We start from the raw sequence: 22,317 nt of genomic DNA, 5'->3' as shown, positions 1-22,317 counted from the left end.
GGCCTCCCAAAGTGCTCAGGTTACAGGCGTGAGCCACCGTGCCCGGCCTTTTATTTTTTATTTATTTATTTATTTTTTTTTAGATAGGCTCTCACTCTGTTGCCCAGACTGGAGTACAGTGGCACAATCATGGATCACTGCAGACTCGAACTCCTGGGCTCAAGGGATCCTCTTGCTTCATCCTCCCAAGTAGCTGGGACCACAGGTGCATTCTACCACACCAGGCTAATTAAAAAAATTTTTTTCTGTAGAGATGGGGATCTCACTATATTGTCCAGGCTGGTCTCAAACTCCTGGCATCAAGAGATCCTCCTGTTTCAGCCTCCCAAAGTGCTGGGATTACAAGCATGAGCCACCACATCTAGCCCAGGTATGCATGGCTTTATTCTTTACCACAGTAAGGATTTAAGTCAAAAAGATGGGGATGTTTGCCTTTCATGTAATGAGTAAGCAAAACAATTACATTTGCATATGAAACAGATATCTATAAATATGAATATATAGTCTATATATTCTATTAAAGAAAAATAGCAAATCACTTATTCCTAAGTTCAGACTTTTATTTTATTTAAAACTGGAAAACACTTTTAAAAAGATGAGTTGAAGTATTTTCCAATAATTTACATCGTGGGTCAGCAGTTTCTCAGTGTGAGTATGCTCACTTTACTGTGCAGTTGGAGTGGCAACAGGGCACAGTAGTAGAAACCCATGCTTTTTAAATACACTTACCAAATATCTATTTCCTGGTACTTTCAATGCCTAGGGATCTAGGAGTAAATACAACAGACACAGACCCAGGCCTTCTAGTGAGGAGAGACAGGTAATCAATAATAAAGAGTAAACCAAAAACAATAAGTTGTATGGTATAATAGAGTTCTTGTGCTGTGGAAGAACAAAACAGAACTGGGTAGGGATGGGAGGGAGTGCACAGGTGTGTGCCGGGGGGGCTACAATGTAAATGGTGTCATCAGGTAAGTTTCACGGAGAAACACACATTTCAGGTTGTGAAGTCAGACAGATGAAGGTGTGATCACTGACTGCCACCAATTAACACGTGTCTTGGCAAGCCATTGCTCCCAGACTCATTGCTGAAACAGGGATTCAAAATACCACCTCAAAGGGTTATGATAAAGATGAGATGGATTCATGTAAGTGTAAGAAGTCTTGCCAGGGGCCAGACATGTCAATAAAGCGTAACTATTATTACAGAAATTTCGAACGTTAAAGGTAGACGTCTCTCCAAAATACAGGGAATTCCACATCAGGGAATTCTACATCTGGGATTTGGGGGTTAGCTAGCTATGAAAATGTTGGCCCAGGGAAAAACTCATTTGGAAAAAAATGCAAATAGGACCTGCAGACAACCCAGCAATATTCAGCAACATTCAGTATTATTCAGTAATATTCAGCAATATTATTGAATATTCAGCAATATTCAGTATTATTCAGCAATATTCAGTAATATTGTGGGAGTGGGTGGGGAAGCCAAAAAAGCGGAGAGAGATTATAATCTCTAAAACTTCCAAGGGAAAGAGGAAGAATGAGAAAGCAGGAACAGTTCAGGGCAACTGATACAGTTACTGAAGAAAGAAAGGAGGGCACCGTCCCATCAATAATGTCCTACATTTCCACGGGGTTCTACAGCTTGCCAGTAGCCACCACTGAGCACGTATTCTGTTCCAAGAGCAACTGCATTTGGGACAGAAAAAAATATTTCTACATTTTTCTTTTTTTTTTCTTTTTTTTGAGACAGAGTTTCACTCCTGTTGCCCAGGCTGGAGTGCAGTGGCATGATCTCGGCTCACTGCAACCTCCACCTCCTGGTTCAAGCGATTCTCCTGCCTCAGCCTCCGAAGTAGCTGGGATTACAGGTACCCGCCATGACGTCCGGCTAATTTTGTTTGTATTTTTAGTAGAGATGGGGTTTCAACATGTTGGTTTGTTTCACCATGTTGGCCAGGCTGGTCTCAAATTCCTGACCTCAAGTGATCCACCCACCTCAGCCTCCCAAAGTGCTGTGATTACAGGTGTGAGCCACTGCACCTGGCCTATTTCTATATTTTTCATACGCTTAAGTAAGCTATCAGTCTGAATATCAAAACCCCAAATATCTTCATGCATAGTCTGAAGTCAGTGTGTATATATCTTACTTCCAACATGGCACAGCAGATACCCAAATGTAAACAGAAAACACAGGGGGAACAAGCAACACAGAACCATAGGAAAAGTACAGTCCTGAGCCGGAGAGCACAGCTAGCTCTGAGGTTACATGAGGCAAACTGCATGGATCAATACGTCTTGCATCAAAGGTCCATTTTGTAGCAGGAAGTCTGCAGCACGGAAGACATGACATCAATGGTCTCACCTCTAGAATGTACTCCAGCTCCACACCCCTCTTGTGAGCCCGTTTCAGTACAGCAGAAGCCTGAGCCATCAGCTCTGTATGGAACTCGGTTTCCTTCTGGACTGCAAAGCTAATTATCTTTCTGAAGAGTGTTTCAGTCAAGATCATATGAGATTCCAGGCCCTGAAAGTATTCCTGCAATTTTTCAGGGAGAAAGAAGTCAGCAACTCATTCATGTATTACATTAGAATCAAAATTGGTTTAGGGCCGGATGCAGTGGCTCACGCCTGTAATCCCAACAGTTGGGGAGGCTGAAGTGGGTGGATTACCTGAGGTCAAGAACTCGAGACTAGCCTGGCCAACATGGTGGAATCCGTCTCTACTAAAAATACAAAAATTAGCTAGGCATGGTGGCATGTGCCTGCAATCCCAGCTACTCAGGAGGCTGAGGCACAAGAATCGCTTGAACCTAGGAGGCCGAGGTTGCAGTGAGTCAAGATCGTGCCACTGCACTCCAGCCTGGGTGGAGAGGAGTTGACACCAACCTAGCCCTGGAGCTGAGTAGACAGCTCTGCATTTCTAGAGGAGGGTGAGGAGTGAGTGAGGAGTCCTTGAGCAGGACAAGGGAGGGCAGAGAGAGCAACTAGGACCAGGTGGACAAATGGACGAAAAGGAAACACAGGGAAAGGTAGAGTTAAGAACGGAGGTGGGCTCCTTTGAACAGAGGCTCTGGGTTTTCCTTTGCCAAGCTCAGGTTGGAGCTCTGGTTGGAGACTCCGTCTCAAAACAAACAAACAAACAAACAAACAAAAAAAACCATTGCTTTAAAGGTGAAAGTTGACGGAACTCAGTTAATGTATGAGCAATATCCTCTCACTCCCACTGGTCTCCCCCTTGGCCCAGGCACTTGTCGCTGTCTACAGAGAAGGGAGCTCTAGACTCCTAATCGGCCTCTCCACCCTCTCCACTCAAGTGCATCCTATACCTGGCTGTGCTGCACACACAGTGTCCCCAGAACAAGGATCTTCACGTGTGCCAGCTGCAGAGAAAACACCTCTACCCTCGTAATACCTCGTCCATGTGCAATCTGCCTTCCTTACTTTCCTGGCCTGGCCTCTCACCTCCATGTACCTCCATGTGTTTTGGACACATTAGCTCCCGTTCCCCACCTTTGGCCTCTGCTTCTACTCTGTTCTTAAGATGTTCTCACTTGACACTTTTCGATGAATTTCCTTCCTCCATGGCTGGGCTTGGGCTCTACTTTCTGGACTTCTAGGATGTTTGGGTGCTCATTCCATGTTGTCAAGCACAGCTTTTTTTTTTTTTTTTTTTTTTTTTGAGACGGAGTCTAGCTCTGTCGCCCAGGCTGGAGTGCAGTGGCCAGATCTCAGCTCACTGCAGGCTCCGCCTCCCGGGTTTACGCCATTCTCCTGCCTCAGCCTCCCGAGTAGCTGGGACTACAGGCGCCCGCCACCTCGCCCGGCTAGTTTTTTGTATTTTTTAGTAGAGACGAGGTTTCACCGTGTTAGCCAGGATGGTCTCGATCTCCTGACCCTGTGATCCGCCCGTCTCGGCCTCCCAAAATGCTGGGATTAAAGGCTTGAGCCACCGCGCCTGGCCAAGCACAGCTTTATACGCATTGATTGATATTAAAGATTTGGTTTCCTTGCATTATACCTACACATAACAGAACTGTAGGCCTTGCGCCATCCTACAAATGTTTTTGAAATGTTACTCTTTGTGTATAACAGACCCTGGAGGATAGAGATCGACCTTATCCCATTTCCTGTACCCAGTACTATGACAGAATGGAAGAACTGGGAACTGATAATGACAGTTAACATTAATTGTACGCTTACTGTTTGCTAGGCACTCCATAAATACTTTATCTGACTAATCTCATCCTCCTAACAACTCTATAACTCTATGAGATAGGCAGTTTTGTTTCTAGTTTTACAGATGAGAACACTGAGCCTCACCCCCACCCCCAGTCTATGTAGCTTGCCCAAGGTCAGATAGCTAGTCATGGCAGAGCTTGGTGTTCAAACCCAAGGGCAGTGTGGCTTTATCTGTGCTTCTCACCAGGACTGCAGAACTTGCCCTCAGAAAATGGGCTGGTCAATAGAAGCTAGAATCATTATTTTTAACCAACAATTACCAAATCACAGTCCTAAAGTTGGAGGAGACTTTGAAGTTCATCTAGCCCAATGTGCAATGAAAGCTGAGATTCCCTTTGTAAGTCCATCTCCCCTGAAAGCCTTGGCTGGACTTCTCATGGCCAGAAGGGCTGTCTGCTCAATGGTAGTTTACTCCTTTTATAGTTCTTTTTCTATTGAGGTTTATTTCCCTGTTATTTATACTCATTGATCCTAGTTTCCCCTCTGGAATAACTCAGAATGATCTTTTATTGCTATGGTCAACAATTTGAGAAACACCAGCTGTGAACTTTAAAGCAATGGTTTCAAAGCCAAATGACAAGGCTTTAATAAATCATGAAGCTTTGGGCAAAAACGTCTGGGAAAAAATAGGAAGAACAATTTGAAAAAGACAAAAAAAAAAAAAAATCCACCTTTACAAGCCACCAGAGAGCTACACAATGGTAGAAGATTTAAACTTCTATAACCTAATGGGATTTTTTTAGTTTCCCTACTGGAAATTCCCATAGTCTAGAAGGCTGGGTTTCTGGACTAGCAAAATTGCTCTTTCCGTAATCATTGCCAATAATGCAAGAGGGGTGTGTGTGTGTGTGTGTGTGTGTGTGTGTGTGTGTGTGTGATAGGCATTCTTTTACCATGGAGTAGTGTCCAACCTGAGCTTTGTTGTGGCATACAACGATGGAGTGATTTCAGGCCCCCCAAGTTTGATTACATAGTAAACGGCCTTGCTGTTCCCAGGGAGAAAGTCTGAGGTCTACAGCAACTAGAGGAGCATATGTGTAAAAGTCAGAGGATCTAAACGATGCATGTAAAAGACACCGACTCAACCCTGGAACTGAGTAGTCAGCTCTGCATTTCTAGAGGAGAGCAAGGAGTGAGTGAGGAGCCCCTGACCAGGACAAGGGAGGGCAGAGAGAGCAACTAGGACCAGGTGGACAAATAGGCGAAAAGGAAATACAGAGAAAGGTGGAGTTAAGAACAAAGCTGGGCTCCTTTGAAGGGAGGCTCTGAGTTTTCCTTTGATTTTAGCTCATCTAGGGAGAAAGCCTGGCTAATACTAGTGAGAAACTGATAGGTAAAATGTAAGTTGATCTTCTTTTTTAATTCACAACATTATAGAAACATATCCCCTGTAATTTCTCTGTGCTACTGAAAGCCAGTTGGTTTGAATATACATTTTTTACCATTTTAAAGACTAACTATACAGGTAAGAAGTCATAAAATACTGAGAATATTAGGTTTTACTAAATATATATCAAGGTTTGAGAGTATGCTTTCCAATTACAATCTCTCTCTCTCTGTTTCTCTCTCTCTCTCTCTCTTACTCTTTTTTGTTACGTACCTTATGTTTGTCAAGTAGTTGCTGGATTTCCTCTTTGGAAGACACGATGATTTTCTGGTCTCCTGCCATCTTCTCCTGACCAGTTTCTAGCAGGTCAGCCAGATCTTGTAGGGCCCTCTCATACTGACTCTTGAGTGTAAGGTTCTGGTTCAGGCCACTCCTCCGAGAGCCAATGGTCATCATCAGCTCATCATACATGTCCTAACAGGCAGAGACCACAAGACTCACTCTCAATTCATATTCTGACAACTCTCTAAAAGCATATGAACTATGAACGTACTAAGCCCAAGACCCAACCAAGAAAACGCCTTCAGGGATGTGCCCTGTGGAAATGCTCTGCCTATAGGCCATCTGCTTGTCTTTCCTATGAGCCTTGTCTTACTTTGAAAACATGTTTCACAAAAAAATAACCTTTGGACCTTTATTCTCATGCCTGTGATATATTTGCTGTGACTTTACAGTGTCGTGATACCTGGTAGTTCAAGTTCTTTCATTAATCTTATTTAGTATTCTTATCTTTCTGTTTTAAATTTTATTTTATTTTTAACTGACAATAAAGCACAATGGAGAAACTGAAAAAAACTGAATTGATAAAAATGTAAGTATGAAGTGACTGAGTGAAAAGATAAAATAAATATTCAATAAATAATGTGGAAACAACTCAACTCTTTTAAGAAAAATAATGTCTTATCTCATGGCACATATCAAAACGCAATTTCGATTGACTACAACATAAAAATTTAGTAAGTTAAAATGTGAAAGGAAATAAAGATGTGTCTACAAAAACTAAGCTTAATATTTTAAGATTTTAAAGGACATGCAAAAGTATTTCCTAGAAATGACATATGAGGTAGATTTGACAACTGTTTTCTCAAGATATTAATTGTTTATGATGAAATGTGGGGTAAAACTGTTGAAAAAGTGTCCACGGGGCTGAGGGACACATCATAGAAAATGTAATTCCCATTTTTACAGTGTTCTCAACATTCACATAATTTCAGAGCAACTGATTATAGTATCCTTAACATTTTCCTGCTAAATAACAATCATATTTGGGACTATCCGTCAAACAAGGAGCTAGAGAAATAGGTGAGTTTAATGTGAGCAGAAAGAGTCACAAACTTAAGAAGGCAACATTTTTGCCAAATGTGGTGGGGTAAATAACTATTTAAACTGGAAAGACATTTTAGGAGATGATGACACACCAAACACAAAATTTATTTGAGGCATATGGACCTGATTAACATATCACATTAAGGTTTAGCCTGCCAAAATGGCTCGATCTGGAAAAGTTCAATTTTAATGCCTATTTACGGCAATGACATTTGACTCTTACACCTGATGCTTAAGTGCTGTCGGAAAACTGTCTAAAAAAGTACAAAGTGGGGGTGTTGGGCTTATGACATTATGAAATGTTAGATAAAGGAGAGATACAGTTAAAATAAAAATGTTCTTTTGTTTATAAGGCCTATTTTGTTTTCTCAAAGAAAGAACTCATAAGGCTGTACTGGACTGAGGTTACAAATTCTCAATAGTTCTGCATATACAGAAAATCTAACATGTGTGTCTGTGTGACCATACATAATTGTACACAATTTCTTCTTGATCGAACATAACTGCATTGCCTAGCTGTTGCTAAATTTTGCTGGTTTAATATCTGAAGATATTCTTCCTACCCCAGTATCAGATTCTTGCCTAACTGTCAGATCTAGGAAAGGAAATTAACCCAAAGCATTATTCTCTATTCCTGAAAGGATGATAGGAAGTCTGTTTAGATTTCAATTACCTTCCAGTTTAATTTTTGTTGTTGTTGTAGTTCTAGAACGGAAACAATGTCTCCATTCCATTCAAACATATATGGAGGATAAACTATAGACTGAAAGATTGTTTTCTGGAGAAAGTCAAACAGACTGAGGGACACTGGACACATAGCTCTTACCTTAGAAAAAAACACTTTCTAAAAAGTATTACTTTGATTATTTGCTTTTTAAAATAGTATTTGAAGAGATAGTGCAATACAAGGATAGATATCACTTTCTTAATTTTTTCTAGCTAGGATTAAAAATTATTCTATTTTCTACAGTAGAAAATAATATGCCACAACTAAACTATACTGCAATGCTTAACCATGAGAATAATAATAAAGTAACTGTCAGAAAAACATATAAATCTTAGAAGCATGAAAACAACTCACTTCCTTGTACTAAACATGTTAAGCTTCAGAAAATTTTCTAAGAGTTACTTGGCAGAAAGGTGAGGACCTAAGTGGCATGAATTTTATACAAAAAAGCCTACAAAAATAAAGAAAGTGATTTTTTCTCGACTTCAAGTTCGATGTACCCCTGCAGCTGAATACTACTGGCTGAAGGCTGCACCTGGAGCTTGGAGAGTTCTTGCATGGACGGCTGCTCAATCTGTAACTTGTCACCACGCCTCTTTAATTCAATGATTCCTGCATCCAATTCTTTGAGTCCATCTTCAGCCTGTTGTATTGCCTAGGTAAGATCCATGACATTTTATTAAAACTCCCACAAACAATTTCCCCACAGAAGATGTGATTATTGTGCCTCTTTCTGTGTTCCTCCTCTCCACATAAACATTCTCAATATATACAAAAGGAATTATTTCAATGAAACAAACAAACAAAAAGCCATGTTTACAGACTATATAGAAAAGAGAAGAAGGCCCCTTATTAGTACAGAGCAGTTATCTTACAGATAATGAAGCAGGAGAAAGTCAGGGTAGAGGGCTGGGAGAAGGATGTCTTGCTTAAACAAAAAAGGGAGTTTTTGAAAAGCAACACTTGAAAAAAAAAGGAGCATGATTTAGGACATAGTCAAAAAAAGGTATTTGCCTGAGGTTTTCTAAGGGACCATGTTCTGCTGCCCTTGAAACGTAGTTGTGAGCATCTTTGGAGAGAGATTCAGCGAGGCAACAAAACATATATTACAGCATGGTCAAGGAATCTGTGCTCCTTGTTGTGAAGTGGAAAATCAATCAACAAGTGTTCAAGTGGCAGTTATTGCTAAGCCTTGTCTTCCCAGTGTGAGGTCTGTAGAAGCAGAACAAGATCTCATCTTGTCCTTCAAGGAGCTGATGGTCTGGTTAGGAAGCCAGAGTAAACAGAGAAAAATAAAGCAAGGCTGACTATAAGTAAGTACTAAACTCGATAATGCAACTCATCCCCATTAGTGGACATTAGAGAAGGGAGACACCAGACCACAAACCCTGGAGCAGGCATTTGGAAAGAGGGCAACAGAGGTTGCCCCTGAAGGAGGACAAAAACAAGACTCCAGATGGCAGATGAAACACATGTGTCCAGTGTTCTCTTTCCTGAAAAACCCCCTACAGCCAGAGTGAGTATTTTGTTTGCTTGTTTTTTTGGCATATTTTTTCCCCATAAATCTAAAAGGACAAGGGAACAGAAAAGAAAACAATGCTAACAATATGTTGGGAAAAGAATACATGATAATTGGCTTAGGAAATCTGGGGAAGCTGAATTCTAAACCAGTGGAGGATCTCCACCACCCAATTCAGAGCAAGAGAAATCTCCAGAACTCTGGGTGGAGTGAGCTGGGGTGCTAAGTAAGGAGGGTTAGTGAAGAGCTGCTTAAAGGACAGTTAACCCACAGATGCCTCTCCTTATTCCATACTGTCCCTTTTTCTTCCCGTGTAAAAGACTGAAAGATTGTTTTCTGGAGAAAGTCAAACAGACTGAGGGACACTGGACACAGCTGTGAGCTTGAGTGCTGGACTGAAAGCAAGGGATGAAATAACTGGATGCTCCCTGAATGCTGAATGTGGGGCCCCTGAGTCTTCTCTTCCTGGAGCAAGAAGGGCTGCAGCCAGGGCTCTAGTCTCCAGACAGGAGAGGGACAAATATCTGAAAATATCTGAAAACACCAATAAGACAGGCCTGACAATTTGACAGAAGGATTCTCTAACAAATAAATGGTCCACAGAGACCATCCTGCAGGAACTCTTGAAATTGTCATGTTCCATCCACACACAGAGTTCCCTTTCAGCTGTTTAGTCCTCCATCCTAAACTTGAATAGATAACAAAAGATTTCAATATGCCTTTCGATGACCTGAAAGATGGGGACTAACAGAAGCAAACAAATAAAGGCAAGCTGGAGGAAAACAGATTATACAGGAAAAGTAGAACTTCAAACATAAAAACCATTAATACATCAAGAAAGATATAAACGATAATGCATTCATTAAAAAAAATCAAAAATACTACAAAAAGGATCATTCAGAGAATCAAAACGAGTTCTGGGAAAATTAAATACAAGAGAGCAGAAATGCCAAACTCCGTATAAGGGTCTGGAGTTGAAATTGAAGTTTGTCAAAAAGAAGAGCAAAAACAGAGAAAGGGCTCTTGGTAAGAGAATTCAAGGATTGAACCAGAGTATCTGACAAAAAGGAGTTCTCCAGAAAAGAAGACAGATAAAATGGAGGAAAAGAAACATATTAAATAAATCATTAGAACATTTTCCAGAACAGAAAGATGAGAGCTGCCAAATCAGAAGAGCCCCTTGAGCTCCCAGCCCAGTGGATAAAAATAGATCCTCCCTAAGGCGTGTGATTGTGTAATTTCAGGACACTGGAAACCTTTGGGAACTAGAATGTCTTTAGATTCCTTAAAACAACACTGGGAGCTAGAAAACAATGGACAAAAAGCCTTGAAACTCCAAAAGAATTCATATTCAACAAATGACCCTGAAGGATGACATAAAAATAGCAAAGTGATCAATAAAGTGTGAACATGGTATAACAACATTTTCAGACATACATTTGGTACACTTATCATACACCCTTTCTAAGAAAGGATATGCACTAACCAAACAAGGAAGCAATGCAGTAAAGAGAAAGACTTGGGATTCAGAAGAGAGAAGATCCAACATAGGAAGAAATGAAGGGATTCTCAGGATGGTGGTGAAGGGAGATCCAAGAAGACAACTAACTGTGCACCAGGCTTATGAGGCAAGAGAACTGCTCTGGATTGGAACAGCACGACTCAAGAGATGACTATGTTGAGTGAGGTGTGTCTTCCCCATGCCTTCTGCTGTTATTGCCTTTTTAATCTAAGTTGGGTGGGCACGGAATTAGCACGTTCATTAGTTGCGTTCCATTTATTCGAAGAAAAAAAATCTAATTGGTTATTTCTTCAACTGTGACATTCAGTTACATTGGTCAAAAATTAGTGAAAATGATTGCTTGTGATCATACATATCTTATAATTCATATTAGAAATCCAAAGTAAGTCAGCACTACAATTGCTCCAGTCTTTTTTGGAATCACACATTATAAGCCAAGGAAAAAAAAAAAGGTCCCTTCATGTGGAAGATATGACAGAAAATAAAGAGATTTTTAATGGGGGGAAATGAGAAATCTCTTTAAAAAGCAGATGAAATTATGGTCAAGAAAAATGCACAGCCAGATGCAGTGGCTCACACCCATAATCCCAACACTTTGGGAGGCTGAGGTGGGAGAACTGCACGAGCCCAGGAGTACAAGACCAGCCTGGGCAACAAAGTGAGACCCTATCTCCATATATATATATATATAGATAGATATACACACACACACACATATATACATATATATATACACACACATATTTTTTAAAATAATTAAATAAAGAGAAAAATGCACACTCACAATTTTGAAAACTATTTTAGATTCCTTAAGACAACAGTGGGAGCTAGAACACAATGGAGAAAAAGCCTTGAAACTATTTTGGGAGGTGTTAACACACACACACCCACACACACACATTATATGTCAGATGATTCTCTATAGTCTATCCATAGATTCCTGGGAAGTTCACTGAAATTAAATCAGAAAATTCTATTCAAACACATACTTTTCATAATTACTTAGCTTATGAAACAGGAGATATTCTAACATCCCTCCCATTTCTTCTATCCTCCCCATTTTCATGCCACCATGCCAGTTTTTGTTCTCATTCTTTCTCTTCAGTACAGCTACATGAAGCCCCATGATAGATCCCCTGTTTCCTGACCCTGGTGCTGTCATGTAAACTATCCAGAAGCAAGATCTAGAACTGCCATTCATTTTTACCTGCAAACATCCCCTACAACTTTACATGGCCAGGGATCTCCCAGCTGAGTCTAAACACCCAAAAGCGCACAAGATGATCTACCAGGATGAAACACTACATCTTTCATTTATATTCAACCACATTCATTTTCTATTTTGGTTGCAGCATGTACACAAACAAAAACTGAAAATAAATGTGGCTGAATTTAATTATGATTTATAACATAAATTGCTTATAATTTATAAATAAATAAAAATACATACATTTATGCTGCGTATTTATTTCCTTTTTTTTTTTTAGCTAATGAGGCATGCAACAAATAAAGTGTACAGGTCACTCATTTATAGAATAAAGTCCAAAGTCTCACATGCAACAGGCCCTACAAACTGCCTCAAATTTACATATCCAATCTTGTTTGTCCTCAGTCACATTCATTTATCTTAAATTCAGCTAAAATAGGATTACCTGTGTTTCTCCCTAAGTGCTCAGAATTCTCTAACAATTTGTGCCTTTATTCTTGCTGTCCTCTTTACTGCGGTAACTTTCTTTCCTGTCATTGTGTGTCCAAACTCTCAAATTCAGTTCAAATTTCCCTCTACAAAGCTTCCCTAATCCTACCCCTGCTGGAGGTCAGAAGGGTCTGAGTATCCACAGTGCTTTGTCAGTACCTCTCCCAGGACAGTTTGACTTTCTGCCCTGTGTCATTGAGGTTCATATCTAATCTCGTCATTGGGTGGAAAACTCCTTCAGGTCAGCATCTGCCATGGATACCTTTTCCCAGCTCACATTTCCTAGTTCTGTGCAGATGTAAGTGACAGAGTCAATGTCACCTGGTACGTTATTCAAACCCAGTACTCAAAAACAAAAATACTACAAACAAAAGTGCTACTGTGAGCCATTAATCTTTCATAGAATATTTAAAATTTCAGAGTAAGTCATATCTCCTCGATGCATTTTCTCTTCTAGGAAAAGGCAGCTATAAATACCTCGATTTGTTCTGCTACGGGTTGTTCAAACACATTTGCCAGTTTCTGCAGAATGATGTATTTGTTGTCAGCCAGTGATGTAAACAGCACTTTCAGATCATTCTAAGGAGGAAAGCAACAGGAAAACTCAAATTGTGTAACAGGGAATTGGAAATACTTGTAAATATAACACAGATTCTAAGAAATTATAATAGAGGCATAGAAATTTAATTTCCAGGAGAAACAATACTGTGCTATGGGAAGGTAAAAGGAACTGGTAACAATTTACTTAGGTGCTAAAACTTACTCCTGAAGAATCTGTTACCCAAAGTATTTTCTACTTAATACAAATGAGGTTGAATCACACATGTAAAAAGCAATGCTTGTCACTCTAATCTCATTACATCTGAAATAAATGAGCACATTCAAATATTGCACAGAAATATTATGTTAATGGCTCTTATCTAGGGAAATAACCTAGTGTTACCCTGATTTGGGAAGTAATATGATTTTTGTTTTTTTTTTTTCTTTTGAGAGGGAATCTCACTCTGTCGCCCAGGCTGGAGTGCAGTGGCGCCATCTCAGCTCACTGCAAGCTCTACCTCCCGGGTTCATGCCATTCTCCTGCCTCAGCCTCCGAGTAGCTGTAGCTGGGACTACAGGCGCCCGCCACCACGCCCGGCTAATTTTTTGTATTTTTAGTAGAGACGGGGTTTCACCGTGTTGGCCAGGAGGGTCTCGATCTCCTGACCTCGTGATCCGCCCACCTCGGCCTCCCAAAGTGCTGGGATTATAGGCGTGAGCCACCACGCCCGGTCTATGATTCCTAAGAATCATGATTTCGACTTTGCTCTCTCCTCTCCTCCCATTACTCACTCTATCAGTTTCTTCTTCTATTTTTGGAGAATTTGCACAAGTTTTTAAAAAGACATTCGGAAGTTTAGAAAATAAATATTATCCATGATGACCAAAAACATGTGAAGAGACAACACAAAAAGATCTTGTTAGGTATTTTGTTCAAAAATATTACTCATTTAAATGTCCAAATATATTCATATTGAGTTAGATTTGTACAAAAAGGAGATAACTATTAGCATGTTGGTACTTAATTCCAGAGGGAATAATAAATTAGAAGAATATTTAAATGATAAAAAATTAGGCCAGGTGCAGTGGTTCATTTCTGTAATACCAGAATTTTGGGTGCCTGAGGCAGATCACTTGAGGCCAGGAGTTCAAGAGCAGCCTGGGCAACAAAGTGCACCCGGTCTCTACAAAAAGATTTTCTTAAAAAAAGTAAGTGGACACAGTGGCATGCCTGTAGTCCTGTTTATTTGTGAGGCTGAAGTGGAAGGATTCCTTGAGTTCAGGAGTTTGAGGTTGCAGTGAGCTATGATCGTGCCACTACATGCCAGCCTGGGTGACCTTATCTCAAAAAAAAAAAAAAAAAAAAATTTTTTTTTCTCTAAAATATCAACAAATAAGTTCTATTTCATAATAGTCAGCCAACATATATTCATCAGAGGTTAAAGCTCAACTCAGGACCTCTTCACCAGGGCCTGATCACACACATCACCTACCTGCAATCATTCTGACTGTCTAATGAGGAGAAGGATAATCGTACCAAGAAAAATATCTATAAGAACACGTGAAGGCTTTATAATGCAAATTCAGGTCTTAAAAGCAAAATAATGGGTGCATTATGCAGTAAAAAATATAAAATTGAAAATATAGTGCTGAACATGAGAACTAGAATAGTTGCCACTAACCAAAACTCAAAGCAATCTGCAAGCCTAGTGACTAGCTAAATAGGAAATTATAATAACAGCTCTGGAAAAATACTAGAAATAATAGTTTTACATATGAGTTACTAGGTCTGTATCATTCAACTGTGTTCAGGGTAAGGTCACGTGGGCCACTAAAACCATCACACATTTATCTGTTTTTAAGCCCAGTAAAAGATGTCCTTCATTCACTTGAATAGAAGCCTACATTATCTACATATGTATGTATAATGACATTAGCCCAGTTAATCTAAATGAGTAGCTAAGCATATATAACATAACATGGGTTAGAAATGAAGAGTGCATATATAGATTTTCTATATGTCATTTTTATGCTTTGTTATGTTTTGTTTTGAGACACAGTCTCACTCTGTCACTCAGGCTGGAGTGCAGTGGCGCGATCTCGGCTCACTGGAACCTCTGTCTTCTGGGTTCAAGCAATTCTCCTGCCTCAGCCTCCCGAGTAGCTGGGACTACAGGCACCCACCACCACGTCTGGCTAACTTTTTGTATTTTTAGTAGATATGGGGTTTCAACGTGTTGTTCAGGCTGGTCGCGAACTCCTGAGCTCAGGTGATTCACCCGCCTTGGCCTCCCAAAGTGGGAATTACAGGGGTGAGCCACCACACCCAGCCCATTTATATGCTTTTAATAGCATATTTTATCTCTTAACTATGTTCTACTCAGGGTAATAGGAAACACAGAGTTCATATTTCTGGAAGTCAGACTAATTATCGGGAGAGACTAACCAAGAAGATAGTAAAGCAAAGAATATGATTGACTTTAAAATTACTAAATAAAAATTTTAAGAGGTGCTAGAAATCACATGGATAATGACATTTTCTTAAAAATAAAAATGTAAAGAACTTAACTATTTTTATATTATTATACTTATGATACAACAGGATAATTAAGGTATCCATATATTACAAACATAAAATACATCACTTTTTTTTTCTTGTAGTCACTGGAATTATTGGCAGGGCAAAAAAGAGCAGGATTCTAGCCATTGAGAAACAGATTTGTAGAAAGTTACAGGCTTTCAAACCAATTGTGTCCGGGCACAGTGGTTCACACCTGTAATCCCAGCACTTTGGGAGGTAGAGGCAGGCAGATGACCTGAGGTCAGGAGTTCGAGACCAGCCTGGTCAACATGCAGTGAAAGCCCATCTCTACTAAAAAATACAAAAATTAGCTGGGCATGGCGTGCATGCCTGTAGTTCCAGCTACTTGGGAGGCTGAGGCAGAAGAATTGCTTGAACCTGGGAGGCGGAGGTTGCAGTGAGCCAGGATCTCCCCATTGTACTCCAGCCTGGGCAACAAGAGCAAAACTCTGTCTCAAAAATAAATAAATAAATAATAAAATCAGTTGTGCTGCCTCACTCATTCATTAAAGAATTATTCACTTCATTTTCCAGTTTTTAAAATAATTTACAATACACAATTTTATGTTTGAGGAATTCATTTGAGGTTACATCCATCAGTAAAAATTTTAAAAATACAAAATAGTTCATAACTGACTTTATCATGATTCTATATATGTAATGTACATCTACATAACATCTACACATCCTCTCAAATAGCCTTTTTGGTATAGAATAATGTTAGCAGTCTGGCAAAAGCTAACCCTCAAAGATTAAATGCAGAATGAAGGCATACCCTTCCAGTAACTGCTGAGGATTGACAGCATACCAGGTGTTTGATGCAAAGTTAAAAAAAAAAAAGAAAATGGTTTATGACTTGACCGTTAACACTGGAAACTTTCTCTCAACTAAATTGGAACACAAATATTTTGAAATGTCTTTTTGTTCATGAGCTGGCCACCAACAAATAGAAAGTTGTTGGCAGAAGAAAACTAGAGAACACGATTTAAAGGGAATTCCATGATTCTCTTAGATCCTTCAAATAAAATAAGTTCCAGAGCATTCATGCCTAATTCATATATTACTGTGATTGGTGATAACTACTAATAAAATGTAAAAGTATGAAAGTACTAAAGATACTAAATGCAATTCACAAAAGATACGGGGAATGAGAGCAAAAGGGACTGCTGAGGTATTCAGGGATTCTGACTTGACCATCTTGGAGGTAGTAACTAACAGGGAAGACAGCTGGAGAGCAGTGCCACTGGCTCAGGGACAAGACTGAGTTGCTGGTGGTACCATCAACTGGCAAAGGATATTGGATAAAATTTAAGAGACTCTAATGAAGGCCCACATTCTCCATCTTCCCTGAGATCACCCTAATATGATAAAATACAAAAAAAAAAAAATTATTTGAGTAAAATCCTGGCTGTAGTTCTTAATGACTGAGTAACATTGAAGTAATTTAATCTTTCTCTTGGTGTTAGATCCTGTATCTCTTATAATACTATCATTAATAACAATAACAACACTTGCTGAGTACTTACTATGTATCAGGCACTGTTCAGAGTATTTTAAACACAACTCAACTCATTTCATCCTCACCACAGTCTATGAGGCAATTAATATGGGTATGATTTGACAGTTGAGGATACCAAGGTTCAGGAAAGTCAAGCTGCTAAAGTTATACAGCAGTAAGTGACAATGCCAGAATTTGAACCCAGTCTATTAGCTTTGGAGACTACATGTTTAATTTTTACTGTTCAGACTTTGCAAAATTAATATTAGAACAATGTTTGCAGGATGTTGAAAGATTAAAGACAAGGAATATGAGAAAATATTTTGTGAATAAAAAAATGAAACTCATATGTTTGTGATAGTTTTACTCTGTGGTTTTAAGAATGCAGACTACCGGAAGGCAGTGGTAATTTGTGCCTCTGAATGAATGTCATAAAAATTCCATGTTTCTTGGTTAATGCTACATTTATTTGACACTTTGTAGTATTTTGGGTTTTTTTGCAAATCAAAACTCTACATTAAACTCTTGTCCCTAATGACATGTCTCTATTTTATAAAATCTTTCATGATGGTTAAAAATAACATGCAATTAAAACTTATGTATTCCCAAAGGGTGCTTTTTATTAGGAATGAAAAATCAGCACTAAAAGTTTATCAGCAGCTTTTGCATTTGTTCCAGTATATAGTCATAGGAAAAGTTTCCTAAGAACACATAAGAATTCTAATATGGGGCTAAAAGGCAGTAAGTATGAGGAGTTAGGATTGGAAAGTAATGTAATGCATTTTAACACAGGTAGAAGTAATTAGACCACATTTACTTTCAAAGACTCTTAGGTACTACAGTCTATGGCCCTTTCTATATTCCAACACTTTCTGCATACTCTTTTTTTTTTTTTCTTTTTTGTTTTGAGACAGAGTCTTGCTCTGTCACCCAGGCTGGAGTGCAGTGGCTGGATCTCAGCTCACTGCAAGCTCCGCCTTCTGGGTTTACGCCATTCTCCTGCCTCAGCCTCCCCAGTAGCTGGGACTACAGGCGCCCGCCACCTCGCCCGGCTAGATTTTTGTATTTTTTAGTAGAGACGGAGTTTCACCGTGTTAGCCAGGATGGTCTCGATCACCTGACCTTGTGATCGGCCCGTCTAGGTCTCCCAAAGTGCTGGGACTACAGGTTTGAGCAACTGCAACCAGCCTCTTTTTTTTTTTTTTTTTTTTTTTGAGATGGAGTTTTGCTCTGTCACCTAGGCTGGAGTGCAGTGGCATGATCTCGGCTCACTGCTACCTCTGCCTCCCGGGTTCAAGCGATCCTCCTGCCTCAGCCTCCAAGTAGCTGGGATAACAGGCCTGCACCACCACACCCTGCTAATTTCTGTATTTTTAGTAGAGATGGGTTGCACTATGTTGGCCAAGCTGGTCCCAAACTCCTGACCTCAAATGATTTGCCTGCCTTGGCCTCCCAAAGTGCTGGGATCATGGACATGAGCCACCACACCAGGCCATTTTCTGCATATTCTTTCCCAGTGTGTTTAAGCTCCAGTATTAGCAACTAAAAATTATAATTATAAAGAGCCATAAATTTGACTTTTATTGATTGAATTTATAATTCTATTCCGTCCTTAGTTTGAAGTGGGTGGTTTTCTCAACCTTCCATTTCTAGGAGCAAAAAATCTTTAGTTTCTAATCCTTTAATTCAACCCCCTTCATTTTCTACAAAGCTCTCGTTCTTCATTATGCATTTAAAAAAACAACAACCAGGTACGTAACACAGACTCATGACTGACTATTATTGAATACCTAGAAAATGGTCAAGTATCCTTTGATAATGTCTTACTTACCTGGAAATGTAGTATTTGCTGAAGTCTTTCTTTCATCTGATGACATCGTTGATTCACTACTGAGTCTAGCAACGATAACCTGCCCAAAAGACAACCCAAAGTATCTTCAATAACATCTCGATTATCACCATTCTCTGGAAAAGCTTGCGAAAACAAGTTTTTGTTCTTATCCATTTCTTCAGACATTTCCTTAATGTCTTTGGCAAGAATCTAGAGGTGATAAAAGGGCATTTTTCAGTGTTTAGATACATGAATTGATATGCAAATCAAGTTATTTTCTCATAGAAAGTCAACTAAATCTCTCTGGTTGCTTAGTAATAATTAGACCTAAGACAACTGGAACCTCTTTCAAATAGTTCTATACATTTCAGGCAAGTTGCTCTCAGGGACTTTACCTCATTCACTAGTAATAAGGAGCACTGTAAAATGCTATTTATGAATTTGGTACTTTTTTTAAGCATGTGTTTCATATTTGGAAGATCTGTGATACATAATAGTGTTTCTACAGAGTTTCCCATTTTTCCCTCTTACATACACAAGACAAAGAATGAAAATGCAAACTAGAAATATTCTGCATTCAAGCAATGATGTTCTGCATTATTAGAATTGTTCTATGTTTGACTTTCTTTATGCATAAAATTAATTATCCCATCAAAACGTCAAGTGCTTTGTAATGTTATACACACAGGCAGAAACTACTAAACTTACCTCTTGGTTGAAGAGACAAGTTTCTGTTTCTTCTGGTAAAAGTGCTGTGGCAACAAATAAACGTTCTTCAACATCATCCAACCAAGTAGAGGTGGCTGAGACCCCATCATACAACTTCTGCTCCAAGTCTATACTCTGCCTCTTTGTCCCTCCACTCTGGGAAACACACAACAGGGTCAAATAATCAATTTCAGTTTTTGAAAATCCGGGAAAAATATCAGGATGGGGCCAGGCACGGTGCTCACACCTGTAACCTGAGCACTTTGGTAGCTCAAGGCAGACAGATCACTTGAGGTTAGGAGTTCAAGACTGGCCTGGCCAATGTGGTGAAACCCCATCTGTACTAAAAAATATAAAAATTAGCCAGGCCTGGTGGCATGTGCCTGTAATCCCAGCTTCTTAGGAGGCTAAAACATGACAATCGCTTGAACCCAGGAGGTGGAGGCTACAGTGAGCCAAGATTGTGCCACTGTACTCCAGCCTGCGTGACAGTACAACACTGTCTGAAAAAATAAAATAAAATAAAATGTAAAAGCAGAAACAGGATGGGCCTCCAGGGTCCAGTGACTCTTTGTTTCAGCACTCACCCCCAGTGTTGGGTCTCAATTCATGCTCAGGGGTGGATGGAACAGCCTCACAGAGGCCAGGCAAATCAATACAAGCAAAACATGACTCTTATAAACCAAGCCAAACATACTGATAAAATGGCCTTACCTGGGATGAAACCTCCTCGAAGGCTTGGTTCAGTCCATCCAGCAAAGACGTAACTGCAGATTTATCTTGGATCGGCACGTCCCCTTTGTACAGTGGCACACCAGACAAGAGTCGATTTGGCCTGCTATAAAGCTGTAGGCAAACAAAGGCAGCTTGTTGAAGAGCATATGCATTATGTCCCAGTTTTCTCATTTGGAAATGCACACTGAAATAGATGCTGGAAAAACTGTCCATAAGAAAATTTCTTCTAGAGAAATATAACTTCTACAACATACCATGTCCACTGAACACAGTGGCCAGATGCATCAATGGCAATGTTTCCATGGATGGATTTTTTTTTTTTCTTTTTAAGCAGTGGAAAAAAAAGGCCTGAGAGATAGGAAGAATAAGTTCTGGTGTTCTATTACACAGGAGGTCAAACATAGTTAACAATAACATATTGTATATCTCAATAGCTAGAAGAGAGGATTTTGAATCTCCCTACCACAAAGTGATAGATGTTTGAGATGATGAGTCTGCTAATTACCATGACTTGATCATTATACACTATATACATGTATCTAAACATCACACTGTACACCAGAAATATGTACAAATATTATGTACAAATAAAAAAAAGCAGGCCACCCACGATGGCTCATGCCTGTAATCACAGCACTCTGGGAGGCTGAGATGGGCAGATCATTTGAGGCCAGGAGTTCAAGACTGGCCTGGCCTACATGACGAAACCCTGTCTCTACTAAAAATACAAAAATTAGCCAGTTGTGGTGGCACACATCTATAATCCCAGCAATTCAGGTGACTGAGGCATGAGAATTGCTTGAACCCAGAGGCAGAAACTGCAGTGAGCTGAGATCACGCCACCACTGCACTCTAGCCTAGGCAACAGAGCAAGACCCTGTTTCAAAACAAACAAAAGGTGACATTATAAAAAAGAAAATTAAATTAAAAGGTGGCTTGCAAATTTTATGAAACAAACAACATTAAGGCACAAATAAATTAGAAACAGAAAGGATTAGAACAGACATTGCTGAAAATGGAATCACTGGCATAGAGAAAAAACTTGCAATAATCAGATGAAAAGTGAATCCGAATTTTAAAAAAACAAAGATCAGTACAACTAAAAAGAAGTCAATAGGTATAGAAAAAAGATGATCTAACACAAGGATAATTGATGTCCCTGAAGCAGAGATATAATAAATATAGCATAAAATACATCTCATACCAACAATTCCCTACAATTAATAAAAAAGCAAACCTTGATTCTTAAATATAAAAAAGTACATTGTGTCACAGGAAAAATATGATTGGAGAACACTCAACATCAGACATAGCCTAGATAAGCTGTTGAAACTTAAAGAAAACTAAATAATTCTCCTGGCATCCATACAGAGAACAACAACAAAAATAAATAAATAAGGGAAAAAATAGTAGACTGATGTTAGATTTTTCTAAAGCTTCATTCAATGCCAGAAGACAAAAACAAATATAGATACAAATTCTGAAGGGATAAAAGTATGACAGAAAAATGCCCATCAAATATAGAGACAACCGGCTGATACTCCCAAACATGATAGAACCTGAGTTTTCTTGAAAAAAATTACTTGACAATGGAATTAATTCCTGAGAGCTGGATCAAAATTTAAAATTTAGGAATTAAAAAGATATGCTAAAAGGATTGGTTATGAGCACTAAGGAATTTAAAGATTAAATTGATTTACAGTATATGGGAATTGTTAATTGCTCTTTTTCATGTTCATCTTTGCACTTGGCTGCATTATGTGAATTATTATAATGAATATATGTAATTTTTCAAAATAAGAGTAATTTTTCTTAAAATTGACTAAATAAGAAAGTTATTAGCAATCATAAAAATATCTTACCATAGCTTTCCTCTCAACTTTTCTTGTTGGTTTTAGCAATACCTATAGTGAAATAATCCATCCTAAATACAAGACCTAGGCTGATCTCTTTGCTTTCATTATTAGCCCTATTTCCCCTAAACTCTTTTACATATACATATGGC

General features: G+C 39.1%; 1 protein-coding gene across 16 annotated transcripts in view; it reads right to left on the bottom strand.

Moving 5' to 3' along the window:
* SYNE1 (spectrin repeat containing nuclear envelope protein 1) overlaps nt 1-22,317 on the bottom strand; it is a 546,282-nt gene that overhangs the window by 116,473 nt on the left and 407,492 nt on the right. For all 16 annotated transcript variants that reach the window (XM_030928648.1, XM_030928649.1, XM_030928634.1 and 13 more), the window contains 7 exons: nt 20,292-20,423; nt 19,578-19,733; nt 18,870-19,079; nt 12,897-12,998; nt 8,218-8,337; nt 5,843-6,043; nt 2,366-2,539 (listed from right to left, as the gene is read on the bottom strand). In XM_030928648.1, the coding sequence (XP_030784508.1) occupies nt 2,366-2,539; nt 5,843-6,043; nt 8,218-8,337; nt 12,897-12,998; nt 18,870-19,079; nt 19,578-19,733; nt 20,292-20,423 (1,095 nt within the window). The remainder of the gene's footprint in view (nt 1-2,365; nt 2,540-5,842; nt 6,044-8,217; nt 8,338-12,896; nt 12,999-18,869; nt 19,080-19,577; nt 19,734-20,291; nt 20,424-22,317) is intronic.

Source organism: Rhinopithecus roxellana, chromosome 4 (assembly GCF_007565055.1).
Source record: "Rhinopithecus roxellana isolate Shanxi Qingling chromosome 4, ASM756505v1, whole genome shotgun sequence".
Taxonomy (NCBI): Eukaryota; Metazoa; Chordata; class Mammalia; order Primates; family Cercopithecidae; genus Rhinopithecus; species Rhinopithecus roxellana.
This window is presented reverse-complemented; position numbering and strand designations above follow the sequence as displayed.